The following is a 24,775-nucleotide window of genomic DNA, read 5'->3' on the forward strand; positions in this document are numbered from 1 at the left end:
GAGAGAGAGAAGATAAGCCCTAAAGTGCAGCCGCCTGCTCTGGCTACCTCAAGTATAAACAGCTTGCGCAGGCGGGCGCTGCTTTTGTTTGTGCTAGTGGCTTTTTCTCTTTAAAGGTACATTATATGCAGTTATACAGAGCCCATCTTCTGGCAGCATCGCTCCCAGCTGGCACGAGAGATCTGAGACTGCTGACTTGTCAGGAAGGATCCTTCTAAAAGCCTGGAGCGTCCAGCATGAATTCCCACCTTTGTTCTCAGGGCAACAGCACTAAGGGCCACCGAAGTTATGTTATTCCTTTGCATTTCTCCAACATTTTCCACCTTGGTATCTGAGCGCTCTGTAAATAGTCACTCCTAACCTCCCTGGGTGGGGTGCTGAGGACGGGTTTATTTTCTTGGCTTACAGAGAGCGAAAGGTTTGCGTTGTGAGTCAGCAAACGGTCCGCAGTCAAGTTTGGGACTCGCATTTGCTGTAACTAAACACGAGGGCTTAAAACTACCTTTGGCCAATCTGGGGCTGTTGTGACTTCCAGGGGAAATCAGAGCATCTATGAAATCCCTCTGCAGCATGAGTAAGATCTTGAGAGAGGAGAGACCAGAACTGAGCATTCCTTCAAAGCAGCTGCAGCTGAAGGGTCTGAGCTGTCGGAGCCCAGCCTGTACCTAGGTAAAGCTGAGATGTTCCCCTGCTCGCTGGCTCCTTGTCTTGTTTGCCACATGTGATGGTGTCTAATCCCTGTGAATATTCTAGCAGATACCACAAGCTGAGTTCTGCTTGGCTGTTTGCATGAGATTTAGATAAGACCAGGGCAAATCTGTGCTGTGATCTAATCGGGCATGAGCAGCTGAGGTGGCAGTTGACTCTGTATTTCCCCCTTTTGATAAATTAATCTGATTTGCCGATTCTTAAGATGGCTTAGCCCTGCGATGTTCTGAACCTCCTAGTTCTGCTTCAGCAAAGTGATTAGGTCCGTTTAGAAGCCTAGGACTGGATCTACTGAAACCAGATACCCAAGTCTGACTTCTGCCGATCCCACTAAAAGATCCCACCGGCCCCTGCCAAAGTGTTTCTGCGAACTAGGTCTGGGGTCCTCTGTAGCTCTCAGCATGGAGCCCTGCAACAGGAAAACGTATGATGTGCTCCAAAATCCTTGGCTGCTTGGTGGGTGAGTTAGAGGAGCACATAGGAAGACTGTCACAGACATAAGAAATGTCTAGGCTTCCGACACTCCAGTCTTGCTCTGTTGTGGGCAGTTGTCTTCAGGTAGATGTGAGATCCGTGAAGCTGCAGGGGGAGGAAGGAGGACCTGAGCGGGGAGGAGTGAAAGTTCCACCAGTGTGGCTGTATTTTATTTCCTGTCGTGACATGCGCCCTCTCTTCCTTGGCTAATGGTTATGAAATGACAGTAGAAGGCCCTGTCTCAGACTGTAGGCAAGCATCAGTATTTTGGAAACTGGCACGCTCCGTGGGTGCGTGAGCTGGCCAGAGGCAGCGCAGGGAAGCAGCTGCCCTTGCAGCTGTCCCTGCTGGACTGGGGGCTGTCAGACCCAAATCCGCATGCTCACAGCTATGGGTGCTGTCACTGATGTGCCACCACCGTACTCTGTCTCACGTGTATCAAAGGCTGACATATCTGAGTAGCCTGTAAACTTTTTAGTTCCTCAGCCAAAGAGAAATTCCCCAGGCCTGCTGGTCAGTGCACCAGGAATCCCAGTGAAGCGTGAGCGTCCTCGTATTTGAGGTAGCAGAGTATCAGCTGTCCTAATCTGCTCTGCATGACTCAGAATCTCCTCGTTCGGTAAGACGTCGTTAAACCCACTTTCTGCCTGGTAATTGTAGAAAACACTCTCTGCCTGTTTGCAGTGGGAGGACCCCTGCCTGTGGTCTGGAGCACCGCTTCTGAGCTGTACAGCCCCTCTTCGTCTGCAGGAGGTACTGGCTCTTTTGTACTGGTACGGAACTGTAAATGTTCATGTATCCCATGACTTTTGAGAGCAACAAGACTCCCCATGGCCTGCCCTGTCTCCTGTTGTTAGTGTAGAGTGGATGGTATGTGGAGCTGCTGTTTTCACTCTTCTGGCTTGCGAAGCTTAACAGATCTTCTGGCCTGCTGAAGCAGCGCTGGCACGCTGTGACATTCAGTGAGAGGAGCGGAGCCTCCTCTTAGCGGCAGTCCAGGAGCATCCACTGTCACAGCCTGCAAGTTTTTTTGTTGTTTTTTAAAGCTGTCTGTTTGTGTGAACCAAGACTCGGTGAGTCAGAGGTAGAGCTGCAAATAGGAAGCTCGACTTCATGCTGCTACTCTAACCAGGGCCCTGCAACGCTGACCTCCAGCTCAGATACTGTAGGCACAGCATTCAGGAATCCACCTAGCGAGCGTCATATGCTCCAGTGCAAAAGAAAAAAAATAAAAAAGCAACACTAATAGTTATTTAATTGCTTGTGAACTTCCCTGAGCAGAAAACAGAGGCAGTTCTCCCCACCCAAATTTGGACTCTGGCACTTTACCAGCTTAAGGCATAGCTTAGCTCTCCAGGGCTTGTTGGCTTTTTTTTTTTTTTTTTAATTTCAATGAGTTTCTAGCTGCATGTGGAGTGCCAAAAAACTTTTTGCAGGAAACAGGAGTGTCATTTCTCCTTGTCAGCCACCCCTGCGAGCGAGTTCTCATCAGTTCAAGTGACAATAAATGCAGGTGCTCCTCTGCTTTTGCCATGTAGGGTGAGTCCTTTCAGCAAGCTTTGGGAGGGAGCAGCTGCTCAGTGAAAACAAGACTATCCTGCTGATCCAAGCTGAAATGTGATGGGGAAATGGGATTTTTGACCTTGAGAGGTACAAAGTTGCTCAAAGGAGAGAACCTGCAAAGATTAAAAATAACTAGATCTTTATAATGCTTCTGCAACTGAGCTGGATAAACATATTGCAAAACGGATGGCCAAATTCTAAATAGTACAAACTAACCCAAGCCTTTTGATGGCCAGTCAGCTGAAGAACTGGCCCTAACTTTAGCAAGCATTAATTGAAGATCAACTTTTTTTTTGGCAGCTGTATTCTAATCTTTTTTTTTTTTTTTTTTACTGTCCCCTGCCTGTGAGCGTTCGCACAAACTGTTTGTTGATGCAGATGTTTAAGGAAGGCTGTTCTTTAGAAGGCTGCTCATCTCTAGGGCTGTGTGTGAGTCAGAATATTCATTTTTCCTCAACCTCTGCTTCTGTTCGGTTATTGTTAGACCAATTACTGACCCGGAGCTGTCTGAATGGCATCCCTGCCCGCGGCAGGGGGGTGCCGGGGGGGTGATCTTTCAGGTCCCTTCCACCCCAAGGGGCTCTGTGACTGTGACAGTGTGTAAGCACCCATAAGCTGGCTGTCTTTCCCCTCTCGCGCGCACACGCCGTGTGATTTGAAGCAGCCATGTACCATGAATAATGTCCGGGGGCCAGGTCACAAGCTTCCCAGAGCACGGAATTCATTTGCATACAATCCAAGCAATTACAAGTAATGAATAGATTAGTTAAAAAAAAAAAACAAAAAACGAAGCAAACAAGAAACGATTCAGAGCACGGCTAATTCCCCCTGCAGAAAGGAAAAAGAAGAGAGGGGAGAGAGAAGAAAAAATAAAAATTAAAATTAAAAAAAAAAAAAAGAAAAAAGCCGAGCGCTTCCAACCCCCCGGTCCGGCTGCGGGGCTGACCCCGGGGCTCGGCTGCGGGGCTCGGGGCGCCCGGTCCCGTGATGTCCCCGTCCCCGTGATGATGTCCCCGTCCCGGTGCCGTCCCCGTCCCCCCCCGCCCCGCCCGCGGCAACGCATGCTCCCTGCCGGGCCCCAACCTGCCCATTTAAACGGCGGCGGAGGCAGGGGCTGAGCACCGGGGCCGGGCTGAGCCCCGGGCACCACCGAGGCGGGGCTGCGGGGATGCCCGGGGCCGGCCCGGGGCGGGGGCGCGGCGGGGGGGGGGTGCTCGGGGCGACCTTGCGCTTGCAGCCGGGAAGGGAGCGCCGGGTCCCGGCGGGTTTCCGCTGGGACGGGGCGGTTGCGAGCCCCTCGCCGATCCCGCTGGTGCTCCCAGCGATCCGGCGCTAGTTTTGCTGCGGGGAGGCGAGGAGGGGAGCCGAGCTCGCACGTCGGGGAGCGGAGGAGGAGCGGCTGCAGGTAGGGCTGCTGAGCGGTGCCAGCTGCGCTGATGCGCGGACGTAGCCCGGGTCTTTTCCTCGCTTCTCGTTGTTGCAGATATCTGGTGTGACCGAGTTCAGTTTAAAGGCGATTGAGCCGGAAAAAAAGTGGGGAAGCGCGAAGTGAGCCCCCGAAATCCCGAGGGCTTGCGAAGACGGGTCAGTGAATCTTCAGAATCAAAGGAAACCGGCGCTCGACAGAAGGAAGTCCTCGTTGCACCTACTGGTAGGCTCCGCTTAGGTTTGCTGCCAGGTTAACTTGTCTGCCCTGCGCGGATGGAAGGGAGCTTGCAGAGGCTTTCTTCCCAGACGTGGTACCTAAGCGTCGCGATGTGAGTGCTTCGTGAGTGTTAGCTTTGGTGCGACTGCAGACTTTGGTGGGGAAGATGCATTAATTGCTTATGGTATTAATTTGTCTTCCCCTTCGTGGCAGCTTTGGGAGGAAGAAAAAAAAAATCACTAGAATCAAGTAATACTTGTACTCTGGTGATGGCCAAACTTGGCAAGGTGCCTGGTTTTCGTGCCTTTTTTGTTGTTGTTTTTTGCCTTAAAAATATAAATAACTGCTGAAATTGGAGGGGGGGATCATATCAAAACCAATTTTCTCGGTCCTCATTTAGACCTGTCAGACTTGTGGGCAGTACAGAGAAAGTAGCCGAGCTCAAACGAGATCCTGGTCTGGCACTGTTTTAGTCATAGACATGGGTTCGAGAGAGTAGGGTTTGTATGCGTAACATGAGAGTAACCAGGAATTTATAGAAATAAAACATGAGTAAGAACTTCAAAAGTACCCAAATGACTTGGGCACCAAAGTCAGTCAGGCACTCCTGAAAAACATGTACCAGCCTTTAAACGATTTGTATTATTCACCCTACCTGTAATTTTCTCTTTATTTTTAATGTGTGATGCTACCCGGACGTGCTTGCGTCACCACAGCTCCCTGGTAACTCTTCCCCTCGGTGAGGAGTGGCTGTGGTGCAGGAGCTGGGAAGGCTCAGCCCTTGATTCTCAGCCCTGCGCTTGAATTCCAGGCAGTGCCTTAAACTCTGGAACTTATTACCACAAAACGTCGGGGAAGCCAAGAGTGCTTAGCTTATGGGATTTGAAAAAAGGATTAGAAATTTGATATGGATAGCAAGAATCTCTAGAATTAATAGTAAATTAAAAAAGAGCTTTACAAGGGATATAAATCCCCGTATTTTGGGGCATAAGCCAATCTTAGGATTTAGTAGGAAAATTCTCCTTGTAGGGAGTTCTTTCCTGCGCTGTCTGCTGATGGCTGTATTCCCCTACAACTTGTTACATACGTAGCATGTGCAACGTCTTCTGCGAGAGCGTCTCCTCTTCTTGAAGTGGTTCTGGTTAAAGCACCTGAACCTCGAGGTGTTTCACAACGCGGAGCTGTTGCTAGAAGGTTCGGGCCCCGTGGATTTGTGCAGGAGCAGCCTAGAGATAACGGTAACGTTATTTGTGAACAAAGCAGCAGTCTTATAGACTCTTCTAAGATTATCGTTACTGTAATATAACAGTAATAGTAGATACTGAGTGTATTTCAAACAAACTCCGCTGGCAGCATTTTTTGAAAAGCGCGTAGTCCATTTTTGTCAGCAGTGAGAAACACCATATCCATAGCATGAGAAGCTCAGATCACTGGATTGATTGCCGAGTTACAAAATGCAGCCTTTTGGTCTGTTTTATCTTCACCAGAGTCCCCAGAAAATGCGGGTGTCTAGTATAAACTCTTGCTAACCTTTTCCCCGAACTGTTTATTTCGCTGGAGCACTCAAGCGGCAGTGTGTTTTTCTGTATGGAGTTTAGTGTGATGGCTCTGCTCTTGTGGCTGATGGCATCGTGAGTGCGCTCTCTAAAAAAACAATAAATCAAATATTAAAAAACAACTAAGCAGCCCGGTTTTGTAGTGAAGCTGCCAATAGAAGCTTTGTCAGTTGTCAGATTAGGTATCAAAGGAGCTGGTCCTAAAAGCATCAAATCTGTTGAACAATGAAGTGACAGAGCAGCCCCAGCTCTTCCAGCATAACTGCGTGGGTCTCATCGAGCGTCCTTTTGCAGAGCCCCTTTGAAAATATCAGCCTGTCTGCGGTGTGCCTGCTGCACTCTGAAAATCTCAACCCAGAGCCTTTTGTGTTGGATCCACAAGAAGCTCTGAGGGTTTGCAAATTACTTCTGAGGAATGTACGAAAGCAAACAAAAACAAATTTAGATGCTCTGTGAAAGTAGTCTTTATACACGATGTTTCTAACCTACTAGATTGTAATAGTCTTAATCCCTGCCTTCCATAATTCTGCGATGGTGAAAAGCAAGGTGAAAAGCCGTGCATGCAGCAGCAGTTTTGTGCTGGCTTCTTAGAAACCCTTTTGAAGGACTACTGCAGATGATGATGTGGCAGAGAACTCGAGGATGCTGCTGGGTGTGTGTAGTCTTATCTGGACATTGCTATCAGTTGGTTTCATTCAAGCTGACTGTTAGTCTGTCAGGTCTGGTACCAGGCTAGACCTGTGCTAGGAGCTTGCTTAAATGACAAGAAAATCACACAACAGACATTAACAAGTAGCTTGCTGATGGGCTCTTTTTTTTTTTTTCTTTATGGCTGTGTATCATCGGGCAATTTAAACCTGTTTCATACACAGCAATGGGTATGAAAGTCCTCAGACTTTGGCCTCTCCAGGCAACTGGCCCACTTTTTTTGTCACAGTGGGGCTGTAGAGCTTTTCAAATAAGCCATAAGCGGTGTAAGTAACATCTGTTTGTGTTTATTCTCCACCTTTCTCTAGGTTGGAGCTATTCAACCAAGGAGTGTCTTGTTTTGGTACCTCTTTTGTGTTGTCTTTAATGTGTGTGCTGCTATCGCCTTATCTCGGCTAAGGCAACATCAAAGCAAAAGACTTGACCCCTTGGGTGAAAGTTGTGGAGGTTTGTGATGGATTCAGGGCTACTAGGGAGCAGGAGCAGAAGGACCAGAGGGATGGGAGGAGAACGGCTGCAGGCAGCGGCAGGGATGAGCAGGCAGCAGTAGCTATAAAACCTTGGACCTTGCACCTCAGGAGAAGTAGGCAGCAGCTGGTACGGAGAGGGAGAAGCAGAAACGAAAAAGTCATGTCTGGTGAATTTCTGTTCACTTCTGCTGTTCCAAATAATGCCATCATACGATCGTGCCCTGCGGCTTCTGCAGGAGGTGGGGGACATTCAGCATATGACAGCAATTTCTAACTAAAACTAACCCAGGACGGCCAACCTGTGGGGTCTACTGACCCTAACTGTGCAGTTAAACTCTTGATTGAGGTTGTGCTATGAGTGGAGGGAATCATGAAAATCTTGTGAGCAGTTGTCAGCTATTTTCAGTGTTGACTTGACTTCTGGGTGCTCGATATCAGACATCAAAACTATCCGTGTGAAAACAAGGAACCCTAGGGCTCAGCTGAGAAAAGGGACACGGACCCTCATGGAGGAATCCTTGCTTTTAAAAAACAAACAAAAGTAAGGAAAACCTCAAAGGAGTCTCTGTGAGATAGTCAAGCAATGTACGTGCACGTAGAAGATTGCCTTTAAGTATGGATCTACATAACGTAAAGGAAAACTCCCTCACTGCAAAGGAAGGAATAGGAAGAAAGTAACCCAGAGGACAGCAGTTTTTTGCCCTGACGCTTGTAGTTTACAGTCAAACCACATTTATCTCTAAACCTGACAATCTGTTGAATCCATTTAGCCCTTGAAATGTTCTATTTCTCGTGCTGCTGTTGCACGTCAATGCTTTAAGAATCTCTGAATCCGATCTTGTATTATGGAACTGCAGAAAATTGCTGATGTATCCACCGTGCAAGCTATCGAGTTGCTTGTTCAGAAAACATAACCACGTGAAGTTATAAAGTGTCCCTTTTATTATTATTTGTATGCATGCTGCTCCTTGGAGGTCCTCAGATTTGTGCCCTTCCTCCTTGTTTTCATATCCTAAAATGTCAGTTCCTCTTGCAGTTCAAAAATATTTGTTTAACATTTTGCCAGCCTGCAGAAGAGGAGAAACAGACCCCCGTGAATATTGTCTGGCAAAATAAGAAATGTAATGTAGGAATGTGGTCCGAATGGCTTCTTTGTCTCGGTGCTGGAGGGCGGCTGGAACACACACAGCAAAAAGCAGGTGCTTGATTTGCAGCTCTGAACAGTTTTTCTTTCTCAAAGTCACTGTACACGCACTAAAAGAAACTGCTGCTAGTCCAGTTCTCAGGGCCCAGTCCCTGCCTTACATCCAAGGGAAACCTTCGTAGAGTAGCACATGTAACCAGCTGTGCTGATTCCAGAAAGAACCAACTTACGGTGGTTTGCAGATGAATTCTCATAATTGCCAATTTTTGAGTATTCAGAACGTGTAAGGATGGCCTCTGGCAAGATGATGAGGTTTATTTGAAAAAGAAACTTAAAACAATGTTGGGTGCTGGTTTTGGTTTGTGAGGTTTAAGGTTTTTCTCTTCCATCAAAGGAGCAGATTTTTTCCACCTTTGTTCTGGTGGAAGCTGAAGCTCTCCATGGTTGTTTGTCTCCAGGAGCTAGAGCTAGTTTTCCTCAAGAAAAACGCAAATATAATGATTGCAGTGACTCAAATCCGTGCAAGTTGTCAGCACTCAAAAGACGTTAGTGTTCTTGCGGAGCAGGCTAGAGCCAATTTGAGGAATGATGTGTGTATTTGTGGATAACATCTGAATCTTGCTTTAGATTTATGGGTTAAGACTTTTGGTGAAATGGGGCATGCAATAATATCCATGGATCACATTTTCTTTACCAAACATTAGGGTTGACTCCTGCTGGGATCTGACCTCCTGCATCAAAGCAACTGAAGTGGTGGTCAAACCTCAAATCTAAAGCTATTCTGCCGTCTCCTCCCAGTTGCCTGCTTCTAATTTAGGAGCAGTGCCCAGAAGTGGCTCTTCAGTTCGATTTGAAGTGGGTGTAAGTGTACGCACTCTGTTTTCTGTCCTCTCTGCGTGGAGACCCAGAGCCTCCACGTTACTCCGAGCCTGTGCGTGAGCTACCTGCTGGTGATTTCATGCTGCTTCCATCAGCAGGCTGTGCTCTGCAACGGACACACAGCATCTGCCACTGGTCCAGGACGCTACGCTGCTCTCTTTTCCCTCTGTCCAGTGATATAATGTCACTTCTGCTGTGATCCTCCATTTGGAGAAGGGGGGAACCCAAAGCATTTCAGTGGTCTACAAAATGTGAGCTAATCTGAGTGTCCTCTGTTAGCGCTGTGTCCGCCTGCGTGGTGTGCTGGGTATTGCTGTGCTACCTTGGCCTGCTTTCTGGAGGAAATTCTCCCTTCGCTCGGAGCTGCGCAAGCAGAATAAAGGATTGTTCTGGTCGCAGAGAGAGCGGCCTTGTAGGTCTGGGGCTGGAGGCAGTTCATAAATACAAAGAGATGGAGCACAAAGGAACAATGAGATGACAGCGCCTTCGCAGGGCAGCAGGCTGTGCGTACCAGGTACTGGCTCGTGGGGGGACAGGAGAGGGCTTTGTGCGGGCGCTGTTGCTGTCGGACTCCAGAGGTGCGTTTGGGAACGGTTCTGACAAACAACTCCTGTGTGAGAGGGGCGGTGGAAGCAGCTGGAGCAATGCTAGAACAAAAGGCTGCTGTGCTACAGCCAAGGCCAACCGAGCAATTAACGGGCCTGGAAGGGTGGCTTTTCGTGGGGACCGGCTAAAGCTAGGTGGAGGAGAGCAGCTATATGTCGTCGGGAGAGGGGGCTGACCGTGCAGATAGAAAGAGGGGCACAGGGGACATAGGAAGGATGCTTCCAGCTATTAAACCTCAGCCCACGGATATTGTTTCAGGGGAAATTCTTGCAGCCTCAGTGCTTGAGATCCATCCATCCGGACTGGACAAATGTGCTGGAGAATGTGCTGTTGGGAACAGTCCTGCGACAGCCTCGGGGAAGATGATTCAACAGGGCCTCTTTCGTCTTTGATTTCTGCGAACAGTCTACATTTGTGCTGCCCCCAGATAGTCCCATTCATCACTGTCTGTGGCCCATGTTGATAGCCGTGAATAAGCCTCTTGGGCAAGAGCAGGGAATGCTAGCTATCCCCCGTTAGCAGGCGAGTGCAACCGCGGCTAGTTAGCACACGCTGGTGCAGAGCCAGAATGACCCAAAACGGTGCTGGTGATAACCCCTTGCCCGGATCTTACCGGGCAGAGCCAGCACTGTGCCTGCCTGAGGCACCCTGGCTGTTTGCCCGAGGCGCCCAGAGCACGTTGCGGGAATATCAGAGGTCTTTCTGCTTCGTTTGTAGCTCGCTGAACTTTACTCCGGTAAATATGGGCAAGAGAGCCCAGTGAGGAGAGAAAATCCTGCTCTACTCAGAGTCTGAAATGCACAAACTTTTAATCTTCTGCCCCTACGACAGCAGAACTTGTCAGCAAGCGCTAAGGAGCTTTAGTGCTCGCACCACTTCCCTGCCTGCCCCCTTGATGGATGCAGGGTGTATCGAAGCGAGAAACTAACCATGTGCAACGAAAAGCCTGAGCACCCCTGGCCAGAGCACTCAGCAAAATCCAGGCAGCTTTGAACTTGAACTCCCAGCTTAATTACTAAAAGGCTAATAATTCAAGGCTGATACTCTTCCTGGAGCTGCAAAACAGAAGTCAGGTGCCTGTCTGTACGCAGAGGCAGGGAGCGAGGGGGGTGGTAAAACGCCTCGCTCTGTTCACCGCCTATAGAAATTGTGGCTTTGAGCTTTGTCTTTTCAGAAGCGGAAAACTCCCCTTGCAGCTACTCCTTGCTGCTGCGTGTGCTGGGTAAACGGCTACAGCTTAATGTGAAATCCCTGCGTGTTCAGGGTCCGTGATATATTAAACTGATAGTGAGAGTGGGGAAAGGAAAAGGCTTCCTAAGCTGCTTATAACGATCTTTCAGTGAAAGTTATCTGTCTTAAAAAATACACTCTGATGGCTTCTTATCTTTGTAGTTATCCAGACAGCTTCAGACAGAAGTAAAATCACGGGATCTCTCGTTTTCAGACCCAGACCCCATGACCAGTCTGTCATGATAAGGAGAAGGTGCTCTCAGCTCCAGGGGTGATCTGAGGGCCCTCATTAACACGGAGACATTGGCGTGCCGCAGGCAGACGGCAGGGCTCGTGCAAAGTTTTTACCATCTGAGGCACATGAAATTGCTTTCCGTGTCCGAAAGATCTCGGGACTTGGATACGTGACCTTAAAGAGAAATCTGGTCATTCCCTGCACGCGTGCCGCTCACCTGTCCCTGTGGCTGCTGAGACAGGAGGAGCCTGGCGTAGAGGTGTAAACCCACCGCCGCGGGCAGCTGCGGTCTGGAGGGCAGCACGCAGGTGGCTGAGCGGCAGCGGGACGGAAACGGCAGCTCTGCCAGGGGGGCAGACGGCACGGCCGGCGGGATCTTACAGCAGCTCCCAGCCCAAAGTCTGCGGGGTTTGCTGTATTCCCTCCCCCTTCGAGTTGTGCCACCACGGGTGGCTGCCCGTCCGCATCCGTTCGCGCACCGGCTCCGGTACGAGCACTTGCACGATCTCCAAGCAGGGGGGTAAAACCCAGCCGTTCCCAGGAGGGCTGCGGGCTGTTGCCCAGCTTGCTCGCCTCTCGTGCGCTCGGGGCCTGATGTGACTGATGGGGGTTCTGTGCTCACAGCTGTCTTGGGGCTATTCCTCACGCTGCAAAGGCTCTTTGTCTCATTCAAAGCCATGACCTCATTTTAGAGACGGAAAACAGAGAGGGAGAAACCCACCAACCTGCCAGCGGAGGTCAAAGGGCTTGCCGAGAGATATGTTAGCATCAAACTTCTCCGGCAGGGACACAAATAACTGGAATTGCAGACCAGAAAATTACCATGAAAAAATGGACTAACTACCATGTGATTACAAAAGAGCCCATTAGCTCTGTGTGTGTCTAGGATTCAAAGTATACCCTTTGAGGAAGAGCACAAGGTCACGCTCCCAAAACTTTCAGCGAAAGGGACTGCAGAAGCCTGCGCCTGTTGCCTGCCACTCTCCAAGCGCTGCCACGCATGGAGGAGCAACCAGCCAAACCTCTGTCTTTCCTAGGTACGGACCTCAGGACACATTTTTGGCAAAATGAGGGAAGGTGAGATTTCAGTGTTAGGTGGCAGCAGCTCCCGCCATGGTTAAATTTGTCAGACCCCTCTCTGCGGCTTCAAAACGGGCCCGCTGGGGTACGGCCCGGTCCTGTGCCGCGGCTGCTGGTTTGTGCTAGCACATCACAGCTGCCCTCTGCACCCTGAGGCTGGCACTGAGACTCAGCTGGCCCCATGACTGTCACAGTTTTCTAAATAAAGCCAGAAATGATGATGACCTCTCATGGGGTACAAGTCCCGGAGCCGCCTTGGAGCCTGACCGTGCCGGAGGAGCCACGGCGCTGGGGCTTGCTGGGCAGGCAGACGTGCCGTTACGCAGCATTCGTGCTTTGCTTGGAAACAAGAAGTTCCAATTTCACTTCCCATTTTCCCAGCCCTGTGAACAGACATTGCAAAGCAGGCACAATAAAATAGCTAGGGTTTCTGCCCTCCCATTTCTTCTCTGTAACAGGTGGGAAATTTTTCTCCTGCTCAGCACTGGTGACTACAACTGAGAGGTTGTGTGTCGCTGTTTCAGTGCCAAGGTGAGCTGCGCAGCATCCATGGGACAGCCATGTGTTCCCTCTGCCAGCTGCCAACCTTCCACCAGGACTGGTTTGCTCTTTCCTTTGCCAGTTCCAGTTTGTTGGGGTAAGTGCTTTCTGCCTGAGAAGACTTACAGAAATGCAAGCCTCTGAAATCCCACGTGCTTGTTCAGGGAAGGTTGGTGGACGGCAGGCTTCACACCTCAAAATGGGGCGGTGATGACAAGCAGAGAAGCTTGTGTGGGATTGAGCGATGGAGGTAGCTGCGCTGGAGGAAAATGCAGATTCAATGTCCAGGTAGACAGAGGTGGGTGAGTGTGATCTGCTTTTTGGGGGGGCCTGCAGGGGGACCGCCTGGTGTGGCACTGTCACAGCCCGTGGTTGGGAGCACTGCTGGACCCGGTCCTCGTCCCCTGCGGGAGAGCGTCAGGGGCTCCTCAGCAGTTGAATGCAGACTCTGCCTCGGCCTCGACAGCACTGAGGCCGTGCCCAGGGTCCGTCTGGGCAGGACCCACACATCCCAACACTATTTGGAGCCCCAGGGCCTCCCCCTGCCCAGGCGCGGGCAGCCGGCGAGCGCTGCAGCCCGGCACCGCTGCGGGGTCGCGGGAGCGGGGCCCGAGCCACCTGTTGGGCTGTCACACATCGGGAGGCTGCTGCGCTTTTTACCAGCGTCCGTCTCTTTTTCCTCGCTCCCCGGTATTCCCTTTACAACCAGCTCATTGTGCTGCGGGCTGGAGCAGCTGGGTGGAGTGTTTCAGGCTCAAGTATAATTTCAGCGCCTTTAAAAGCCTTCGGAGCTCCCTCCCTCCTCCCCCCCCCCCCCCAAGGCGGCCGGCAACGCCAACAAGGGATAATTTGATGGATTACTCTGTGGGGCTGAGGGGCTCTCCTTAATCCCCTTTGTGGGCCTGTTTGACTAGACGCGGAGCAGAAGCCCCCAGCCTCAGGCAGAGAAAAGGCGGCTCAGCGGGGAAGGTTTTACACCCTGACACATAAATACGGGCCCCGGTCATGTGGCGGCGGATATAATCTGCGCCCGTTACCATGCTGCAGAGAAGGGGGGCACCTGGAGGGGGCTCATTTTTTTCCTTCCCGGTTCGATTTACATTTTTATTCTTCGGCTAAAAATAATAAAAAAAAGAGGGGGCGGGGGAAAGGCTGAGTCAGACCGAATGCCAGGGCGATGGGCACAGTATTTTAAACAGCAAAAATGAACTCAAGTGGAAAGCAGAACCAGCTCATCTCGCGTTTGTCCTCCCACTCCAAAACAGGGGCTATTCTCATGAATAAAAGTAAGAGCTTGGCTCATGCCGTAGCAAAAGAAAGCTGTAGCTCTGATGCAGGGCCAGCCTTGTCTGGAGGTTTGAGCTGTTCACAGCAGACCCGACGCGAGCTCAGGGAAGGGCGACCAGCAGGAGCGAGACTCGAGTGGAAGCTGAAAGCGATGCCTCTTGGGTTGCATTGTGTGTGTTTAGGGGTGCGTGAGATCGCTTTGTGCTTGGTGAAGTTTGGCGATCAGATGCTGGCCCTAAGTGGGTGAAATGCTGCGAGGCTGTCCTGCCCTGCGGCTGGCACCAGCACGTCCATCACGGCTCCTTCAGCGCTCTCTGAAGATCCTTCTGCAGCTGAGCTCGGCTGTGGGATGTTTTTTAGGGCACTCAGTCCTTCACTGCATCACGGCTTAGCTTACTTGGCTCTCCAGTCGGTGTCCCTGATGGAAATGGGGCCGAGCTGCAGACCAGATTTCAGCCCTTCAAGCCTCAGCCCCTGCTCGGCTGCACAGAGCTCAGCGCCCGGCTCCTCCCTGCACCCTGCTTTCACTTGGCCACACTCCTCCTCGCGTGGGCCGGGGCAGGATCTCCCCCCCAGCAGCCCGAAGCCCTGCGCGGCTCCAGGCGGGTGAACGTGCCGGTGACGCCTGCCAGCTGTGGGAGAGTTACTGGCACCCTCTGGCATCCCGACGGCTGTCCCTTTGAGCAGCGCAGCAAGCTCCAAAACGTGTCAGCGTGGCCTCTGCTGAGTCAGTGACCTCGCTAGCTGGAGGCAGTTCCTGGTTTGTTACGGGAGGAGGAGAGGCTGGGACTGGCCTCTGCTGCTCTGTCCCTTTCTCTGGTCGGGCTGGCAGGCAGGGGAGCTCAGGCAGCCAAAGCCTGGGAGAACGGCTCCCGCCAGGAGCGGTTCCTTTGTCTGCCAGAGGAAGAAGCAGGTTGTGGACAGGAGGTCAGTGGAGCCTGGGGGCTGTCCTGCTGTCTGTTTGATGTTCTGGGGCAGGGTGAGGATAAAGAGTCCATAGAGCTGTTGGCATGGCTTCAGAAAGAAGCGTGAAATACCAGAGACGTGCAGGGTGAAGGGCGAGCGGGACGGATCTTTTCCCCGTTCTGCAAACTGTCCCCCCGGCACGGACGGTGCCGTTAGCCTGCCAGGATAGGAGGGCATCCTTTCCTAATGTTTGTTCCTAACAAATGTTTTGACCTTCTTATCCATCTTATAGGGGCCTTCATTTGCCATCCGTAGCCTTTCCCTGGTGCCTTTGCTTTACCCAGTTGATCAAAGGGGGGACAAATACCAGCCTGTTTCACGTGCCCTTGCTGCTTACTGTAAAACAGGGAAGACACTTAGCAGTCACCTGCCCTCACTGGTTGACCATCGCTTGAGCGAAGCAGTGCTATTGGAAAAAACCCCAAACCTCCCAGAGCTTCTGCAGACGTGCAGCAGTCCCCTGGGCTGGCTCCAGGACAGCCCAACCCCACGAACCATCAGGACAAACCATCAGCATGAACCATCAGGACGCACCAGCCTCTCGGGGCAGGAGGGCCAAAGGTAGGAGGGAGGTCACCGGGCAGCTTGTGCCCCACCTCTGCTCCCGGGCGGTTGCAGACAGATCCCAGTAGCTCTGAAATGACTCGCAGTCCGCGGTCGAGGTGGTAGGAACCAAGCAGGGCCTGAGATTGTATCTCAGCCTCCGTCTTGTCGAGCTCCTGCCAGCCACGGGTAAGGTGACTGGCTCGGTGGTTACAGGAGACGAGAGCTTTGCTCCACTCTGAGCAGCACAGTATGGTTTGGTGGCCCGCAGAAAGGGGGAGATGCAGCCCCCCAAAGCTCTGCTGGTAGCTCCAGGTGCTTAAAGCTTGGCTCCTTCTCTCTTTTGCTTCCTGCTCTCAGTTCACAAAATGGAGATCGTAGTGAATTGCTTTCAGCCTCCCTGCTTGTGTTCCTTGGGCAGGGATCAGTCTGCTGTCCACGAGAGCACCAACCACAAGCTGAGCTATGGCCTTTAGATGGCCCTAACAGCAGGATAACCACCTTGTGGGTGCTGCAAGGAAGCAATTGCTGCCTGGCAGAAAAAACAGCTCCCAGTCCCAATAAATTTAAACATCTCCCTTATGAACAAACCACAGGGAAGGTGTTCTGAGCTGCCTTGGGGACGTGCCCCTTCCTCCAGCTCCCAACACGTCTGTAGCATCTAGCGTTTTTCCTGGACTAATATCTCCCGGTGTCTGAGCTGCTGGATGCTGCACCGTGGGGTAAGGGAGGGAATTTCGAACGGGCTGTGGCCCTCGGGTCTTCCTTGTTCTCATCTAAGGGGATTTCCACCCGCTGCTGCTCTTTCCCTAAGCTGAGCTGCCGAGGCCAATATAATGGAGCCCCTGAGCTCAAAGGAAACGCAGAGTTAATTCAGAGAGACTAAATAAATCGCAATTCTCCCATCCCTGCTTAATGACCACTCCCCTCTCCCCACACTGTGAATGGGGTCAAGGAGATTTGGCGGGGGGGGGAAGGGGAGAGGGTCAGGAGAGGTCAGGTGAGTTTTCCATTTCATCCCGCGCAAGCCTGCCAGAGCTATTCTCCATGGTGTATTTCACATTCAGCGGCAGTGAATGGCCACTGATAGCTGTGAAAGGCTCTGGCACTGTATGAACAGCCCTTCCCGAAGCGCTCGCCCTTGTGCTCGCTCCCACCCTTTCTTCCAAAGGGCTTCCAGGGAGCGGGGAATTAATAACATTCAGAAAGAGCCCCTTGGAAGGTTGGAAATGTAATGCTGTGGTTATGAATGGCTAACAATAGCCCTCGCCCTCCCCTCTCCCTGCTGCTCGTTGGCAATAAGTTTGCGCATCGAGCCTGCCGTGCGGCGGGAGGAAAGGTGTGGGTCGGGGTCACCTGGAGCAGCCCCTGCCCCGCACCGTCCCCTGCCTCCAGCCTGGCAAAGGCTGACCCGGGGAAATTTCTTCCAGTGTGAGAAAGGGCTTGGGTTGTTACAGAGCCCGGGCAGGTCACAACTGTTGGCAGATCTCCACGGTCTGATCATTGCTGCGGCTGTTTGTTCATCTGCCGGGTAGGTGCATGGCAGCCATAAATCAGAGAGGTTGCTACCACGCACAAGAACATCTCGTCTCCTCTGCACCCACGGGAGCGACGGGGAAGGCTGCAGAGCGGCGAGATACGGACTCTTCGGAGGAACGAGGGAGTTTTTCTCAGCCACGTAACCACACCCCGATTTTATTTTTAAAACGGCTGTCCCTCAGTCGTCGTTCTGTCCAAGCACAGATGCGATTACTTGTAATATCCTACGTTGTGAAGATTTGAGGAGACGGGGAGGAGGGGAGGCTTCTTTTGGTGCGTGTCCGTTAGCACCCTGCACGCAGTCTGCGTTCTCAAGGTGTCCCAGGGTCTGTTCCATCCGACAGCAAAAGGTGTGGCGTGGAGCCCGCTGGGGAGGGCCCCCGGAGCAGCGCCCGTGCTGCTGAGAGAAAGGAAGTGGGAGGTTAGCTTTCTGCTGGCTGTTTCGTTGCTTGGTAAGCGACTCCCTGCATCTGACATCACCGCCACACTCGGCCCCGTGTCTGCGTGCGGCCGCGCACCCACTGCTGCTCTTCTGGAGCGCACGTCGTGGCCTCCTGCAGCAGGGCTCTGCTGCGTCTGCACCACACTGAGCTTACGAGGACGTTTGTCAGAACTTTTTTCTATAGCACGTGAGCGAGGAATTCGCTCTGACTAGGGGAAAGGCACAAATCCAGGCCTGCTGATCCCCTGCCGTGAAAGGACCGGACTCTCAGAAGCCGCTTCCCCTGGCTTCGCCCCTGCTCCTCCTGCCTGCTCCCCGTTACTGCTGCCAGGTGAGTCGTGCTCAGCAGAGGCAGGCAGCCCGGCTTCCTCCCGTCCTTCTGGGTGCCCTCACAGGAGAGGAGAGAGGGTGCAGGAGACAGCAGACGTGCAGGAGGTGCACTCCTTTGGTCGCAGGTGTCCGGGTGGGTGGCAGAGAGCTGCCCCGGGGCTGCCGGTGTGCGGACAGCGCGGTGCTGCCGAGCTCCTGCCCCGTCCCGCCCTCCTCCCCGGCTGCCAGGTGGAAGAGCCTCCTGGGGTTGATCTGCTGGTTCTCCGCAGGGGAAGGGAAGGAAAAGTCTGGGTTGTGAGCTTAAAACTAAAGCAGAAAACCTTGGGTTTAAAAGTGCTTTGCTACTCCCCGGGGAGGGAGAGGAAGAGCCTTAACGCTCAGCAGCAGATGATGTCCCCCTGCCATGACAGCTTGGTGAACGGTTGTGGAAAAGCCCCAGACGTGGCTCCTTTCTGCTTCTGTGTTCAGGAAACCCTGCGCAGAAGGGCTGGGATGCAGTTTTGGGAGGGGTTGGCTGTTATCCTTGTCAAGGCGCTTGGTACTGTGTACCCAGGGAGGGACAAATGCTGCCCCCGCTGTTAAAGCTGGGGGAAACTGAGGCCAGAAGGCGAAAAGTGCGTTCTGTCATGCAGCTTTCTGACCAGCCACCCCCTCAAACCAGCCCTCCTGCGTAGCCTGCCAAATAAACTGTCCTGGAAGAGATCAGCAGTTTAAATGAAGCGTTAGGTCTTGCTGCTGGGGCTGTTCTTCAGAACCAGACTGTCACCTGCAAAACTGAAGGCAACGTCTCATTGTCTTTAAAATAATAATAATAATAATCCCCTGTGCTAAAGCTGTCTCTGCTTGCTGATTTAGCCCCAAACCCCTCGGTGATGGGGAGCAGCGTGGGAGCAGATGGGGAGCCCTGCTCTGCACGCCCTGCCTGTGACCTGCAGGTGCCCGTAGCGCAGAGGAGCCGTTTGTGAAGCACCAGCAGATCCGCAAGAGGAGGTGACAAAACGCGAGCAGCAAAGCAGGGCTTTGGGCAATGTTTAGATGTGAGTCCGCATCCCGGAGTTTCTTTCTGAGCCGGTTTGGGACCGGACTGGCAAAGCACTCTGTGGAGAGTGGCTTTGTGAGGCTGGTGCTGGCAGCCCGTGTTTGCTCAGCACCGAGCACGAGGGGCCCAGCGCAGGTGTGGCCGTGGTGCTAGCAACACCACCAACACGCCGTGCGGCTCCGTGTTATCAGGAGGCAGGGAGGGCCCTGAAACCAAACCCGCGTGCGTACCTGCGGCTCGGTTCCACCTCTGCTTGCCTGCAGCCTACTTAAGCAGCTTTTCCTGAATGCTATGTACCCGGCTGGCTGCGGGGAGGGCTGCGGGGATCTGCTGTCACCGCTCCGCCTGGAGGAGGTGAGTGCTGCCTTCTGGCTCCCTCAAGCCTCCCAAATCTTCATTTTCCATCCCTCTGCCCCGTCCTTACAGATCAGATGCTTTGGGTAGTTTGCACTGGCAATTCTTCGCAGCTAAGTCCATCTCTCGGCTTTCTGTGAGCAAAATAAAGAGATAGTGGGTATTGGGGCAAGATGCAATCCTAAACAGAAAAGAGTTGGTTATCTATTGGTGCTGAGTCTGTGACTTGGTTGCTGTAGGTAACTTCTGATCGTGGGTATCGCCACTGGGTACGCTGGGATTTGTTTTTTCATTAAAGTCCTTTGAGAGTGTGGAAGGGGGAAGAGACAGATCTCCTCTTCCCTACTGGTAAGAAATTCAGCCTCTCTCCCTCAGCCTGAAATTCTCAGGCAGCTGGGGAGATGTACAGGTTCCTGCTCCCCTCCCAGTGCTGGTTAATTGCTGCTAGAGGTGTCATTGGGATAAAGGGAAGAAAAAAGGTGTTTGTTTTGTTTATTGTGTGTACGTGTGTGTGAGAGAGACATCATTTGCTTAATGTTTGTTTACCTTGGGATAAATTTCCCTCTGTAAGCCCTCCAAACCCTGGACTACAGCAGTGAGGATCCCCGTAGACAGCGGACATTACAGCTCCCTTCCAGGTCTAGCTCAGATAATTTTGTCTCGGGAGCCTGCTCCCTCCAGCTAACAGCATCAAGCCTCGCGCTGCTGGAGGGCTGCAGCTTCAATTCCTACCCCAGGGCTGTCAGCCAGCTGGGCACCCATCGTCAAAACGAACAAGGCTGAGACATCCTGTGTCTAGCCCACATCTAAGAAAGGTGGTTGCTGCCCCCAGTCGCTTCCTCGCCGATAGAGTGCACGAGAAGTAACGTCGGGCGTAGCTGGGGCCTTGGTGCTCCTTTGAAGGATGCGTAGTGATTAAAGAAAACTGCTGCCCCCCCCCTCTGCCATTAGCTCGCTGTTTGACCTTGGGCGAGTCGTTTAAATGTTCACAGTTGGTAAAAGAAGGTATCCTTTGTGACAGTCAAGGTCTAAGCGAGCGCGGAGGGGGAAGGTGAGGGATTCCGGGAGGAAACTAATCAGCACTTATTGTGCCTAATTGGCAGCCTGTCAGCTCCTGAGCTGGGGAGCCGTGCCCCGTCCCTGCACAGTGAGAGGCAGGGAGGGATGCTTGTGTCTTCGTGAAAACCTCACCGCCGTGCCTCCTGCTTCACCCAGTTGCCTCCGTGTGTTTTGTTTTGGCTGACGGCAAGAGGGGAAGAAAGGGAAAAGGCAGCAACCACATAAATTGTGCCTGTCTGCTAACACTTGTGCAGTGATGGAGGCCGAACGCGTGTGCGCTGGGAAGTTGGGGGTCCAGCGGCTCCTCCTGCAGGGCTGGCTGTGCCAGGGGCTCTGTGCACACTTCACACCCGTTTCGGCCCCCTGACACACAGCCCTTCCAGCTCTGCGAGGCCTGACCTGAGGCCAGGCACGGCCTCGAGTCCTGGTGGCCTCAGGGTGCAGAGGAGGGAGGCACGTGTTGGCCTGGAGATGGTCCCTGTAGGAGGGGACATCTCTTGCTCTCCCGTCTAATTGAGGCAAAGAATTTAGAGGGGGACAGGGCTGCAAAACTGGATTTTCACCTTGTTCCTCCTGCTGGGCTCACTCTCCACAGCTAAGGAAGGCAAACTCTGTACCAGTTAGCCTCTCTGGCATGAAGGAGGTGTACCGGCAGGTAAACAGCCACAGCTTCCCCGCAGTCAGGGAGGGAGCAGGCAGAGATAAGCGCCTCCGCTGGAATGTCCCGCGTTCTGCCCAGCCTCCTTCAAGCACAGGACCCAAAGCTCCTGGGGGCTGTGCTGTGGTGGGGACCGGAGGCAGAAGCTTGTGCAAACCAGGAGCACAGTGCAGGGGGCACTTTGAGGAACGAGTCCTGTGCTGGAACAGTTCGGGGCAGTGGGACCTTTGGGAACCAGGCATAACAAAGAAACTCGCTGGTGGCTCACTTAGGGTGTGAAGTCAGAGCAGATGAATCCCTGGGAATTCAGTTTGGTTTGCTCCTGAATCAATGTCTGTGCAGGAGCTGAATGTCGCCCTTGCTGCTAACCCATTCTACCTCTCCCAAGGTAACCCCAGACCATCTCCCCAAGATGCTGTTAGCCACACAGCAGTTGGGTGGACTAGGTTGGATGCTGGCGACCTCACAGGACTAGGTTTTGTTGCAGACTGCCACAGTGGCAGGCTCAGCACAAGTTTCTAAGAGGCATCTGCTCTCTTGCCTTGGCTGTTCAGACCCTGTCCGGATCCGGTGGCCTCTCCCCTCTGAAGAAGGCTGGGGAGAGGGAGCATGTTACAGGGCAAATAAATGACTCAGACTAATGAGTAAGGTAATTGCCGTTCACTGTTAGACGAGGCTAAAGTGGGTCAGGTTTGTTTGTGAAACTCCACGGAGGCACCATCTGTTCCCTGTGCCCTGTCTCGGGGGCTGGAGGCAGGATTTGGGTGAGATCGCGTCCCCGGGAGCTGGGGGGAGACGCCCGGTCAGCAGGTGGTGGTGCGGGTCCCCGGAGATGCCCTAAGTGGCTGCAGGCACTTGCCTGCCTCCATCCTCGAACAGGGACTCGTAATTGATTTCACTGGGAGAGGGGACCCGACGTCCCTTCTGAGGTTAAGGCCTTTGTGTCTCTGCTACAACTTCCCATCTATCAGATGAGGCTGGACAGGGCACCGAGGGGTCATTAGGCCTCCCGCAGCCCGAAGGCAGGATTGGATTTTCCCAAACCGTTTCTGACAGGTGCCTGTCTCACCTGCCACAAGCCCTCGGAGAGAAACCAGGCACAAGCATAGCTCATCCCTTAAAACCCCACAGCTCTCCCGGGTGCCCTCGCATCTGTAAGCTGTCTCTTTCAGCCGCGACGTGTCTGTGTGGCACCTGCTTTTAGTCCTGTCCCCTGCCCTGTGTCTAACGAGCCGTCTCTTCTCTCAGACCACAGCATGTGAGCAGAAGGGGAAGCACGGAGCGGGATCTCGGCCTGCCCACGCTCGGACTTGACATTGCTGGGCCCACATCTTGCAGCAGGAGGAAGAGGAAAAGACGGTTTGCTCACCGACGCTAAAAATGGGAGGCAGCATCTGTCCGGCAGACCGGGAACGGAAGCTCCAGACCTCACCTGTGGGACATCTCCGGGAGCGCCGGAGCGCCGCAGCCCTCTGTCAGTGAGGGTGTGGGGCAGCATGGCGCACAGAGCGTGGCTCAGCACGCTGCTGCACAGCCGCAGGGCCCAGCTCCTGCTGGTCAACTCCCTGACGTTCGGCCTCGAGGTCTGCCTGGCTGCCGGCATCACCTACGTGCCTCCGCTGCTGCTGGAAGTGGGCGTCGAGGAGAAGTTCATGACCATGGTTTTGGGTAGGCAGTTTCCCTCTCACCTTCAAGAGACTTATCTCCCCTTCAAGGGGCAAATCAGAGCATGGAGGGGTGGCTGCAGGATGGCTGTTACATCAAGGGCAGCCTTGTGTTTGGAGGGGAGGGCTCTGACCCAGTGAAGCTTACTGGGTCCCTGAAACATCCCAGGCTTTTGTTGCAGTGCACATAGACCGGAGTCCTGTCCAGTTCTGTCCCCTAACACTACCTCTTCCTCTGTTCCAGGGATAGGACCTGTCCTTGGCCTGGTTTTTGTCCCACTGATCGGATCCGCCAGCGACCACTGGCACAGCAGCTACGGCCGAAGGCGGCCTTTCATCTGGATGCTGTGCCTGGGAGTCCTGCTGAGCCTCTTCGTGATCCCGCACGCCAGCAGCATGGCCAGCCTGTTTGCCCTCAACACTCGCCCGCTGGAGATCGCCTTCCTCATCCTGGGCATCGGGTTACTGGATTTCTGCGGCCAGGTCTGCTTCACCCCGCTCGAGGCCCTGCTCTCGGACCTCTTCCAGGAGCCCGACAACTGCCGCCAGGCCTTCTCCATGTACGCCTTCATGATCAGCCTGGGGGGCTGCATTGGCTACCTGCTGCCAGCCATTGACTGGGGGGGCAGCTTTCTGGCCGCGTACCTGGGAGGGCAGGAGACGTGCCTCTTCAGCCTCCTGGCTGTCATTTTCCTTGGCTGTGTGCTGGCCACGCTCTTTGTGACCGAAGAGGCAGCCACCCAGGCAGATGCCCTGGATGGCGCAGCACTGAAGGATGCTCTCCCTAAGCCCTCCCCTCCTGCCTGCTGCTCTTGCCAGCTCTCCAACAGCCTCCTGCAGGCCAGGCACATGGTGCAGGCCCTCAGAAACCTCTGCACGCTGCTGCCGCGGCTTCACAGCCTCTACTGCCGCATCCCCAGGGTCATCCGGCGCCTGTTCGTGGCCGAGCTCTGCAGCTGGATGGCACTCATGACTTTCATGCTGTTCTACACGGACTTTGTTGGGGAAGGGCTGTACCATGGTGTCCCCAGAGCCAAGCCGGGCACAGACGCCAGACGCCACTACGATGAAGGTGAGAAGTGAACCGTCTGCTCTGGGGCCACAGGGCCTGTTCCCTGGGACAGGAGCGTTTAGTGGGAGCTAGGAATGGGCTCAGCTCTGCCAGTAGTGCAAAAACTTGTTATAGGGAACTACACCTTCTGCAGGTGGGTCAGGAAAAAACATTCCCCCGTGACCAAGAGGGCATTGCACAGGGGACTGAACAGGGAAACACCTTGTTCTCCTCTGAGCTACCGAGCACAGAAATAGATCTGGCAGCACAGCCCTGGCCTGGGGCTGAATTGTTAAGTGGCAGAATGGTCCGGCAGTTTGCATGCTGAACAGAACATACCTGGCTCTGTCTGCAAAAGGTGACCACCTCTGCCATGTCCTTCCTCTCCTCCTCCCTCCTTTTTAAAGGAGAGGTGATGGTGCCCCCCGTCTCTTGTAGGGCAGGGGTTGAAAAGGCTTTGCTGCATCTCTCTTTCACACAACTGTGAGATTCCCATCTCACATCTATATGTGGGGAGCCCTGGAGCAGCTTCCCCAGTGCTCACCGCTCTCTCCAGTGCTTCCTGTTACTGCTCACCACAAGTCAGCAGCTGCCCCATCCCCACCATGGGATACAGCTCACTCCAGCATGTTACCTGCTTACTGTTGTTGCCTGCTGTCCTCGTTTTGGCTGCTGTGTTGTTCCAGAGCCTTGACTCCACTGCCCAGCCCTTCTTTCCCTCCCCTAGATCCAAGTCCTTTATTCTTGGAGGCATTCCCCTGGCCCTCCTTCTCTAGCTGTATACCCTGCCCTCCAAGTTTTCCACTCAGTGCCTCCACGAGCTCTGCAATACACTACCTCTTTGTGCTGTGCCTCTGTTTAACTTAGAGGGAGCTTAATTATTATTTAACACTTCCACTGTATAGCTTCCAGCAGGTCAGGGCTCCATTGTGCTAGCAGTCATAGAAACATGTGTTGAGTAATGATCCTTGCTCCAAAGAGTTAATGGTTTTAATTCCCTGAAAT

At 53.2% G+C, this 24,775-nt stretch overlaps 1 protein-coding gene across 8 annotated transcripts in view; it reads left to right on the plus strand.

Annotated features, from left to right (window-relative positions):
* Positions 1–4,014: 4,014 nt before the first annotated feature.
* SLC45A3 (solute carrier family 45 member 3) overlaps positions 4,015–24,775 on the plus strand; it is a 28,977-nt gene continuing 8,216 nt past the window's right edge. Inside the window, exons 1-4 of one of the 8 annotated variants that reach the window (XM_083812890.1) lie at positions 17,170–17,946; positions 18,801–18,982; positions 22,304–22,723; positions 22,964–23,791. In XM_083812890.1, coding sequence (XP_083669016.1) covers positions 22,552–22,723; positions 22,964–23,791 — 1,000 coding nt within the window. In that variant the 5' untranslated portion in view covers positions 17,170–17,946; positions 18,801–18,982; positions 22,304–22,551. The other 7 variants (XM_083812891.1, XM_083812896.1, XM_083812894.1 and 4 more) reach the window with 7 other exon arrangements.

This window comes from Anser anser (assembly GCF_964211835.1).
Source record: "Anser anser genome assembly, chromosome: 27".
Classification (NCBI taxonomy): Eukaryota; Metazoa; Chordata; class Aves; order Anseriformes; family Anatidae; genus Anser; species Anser anser.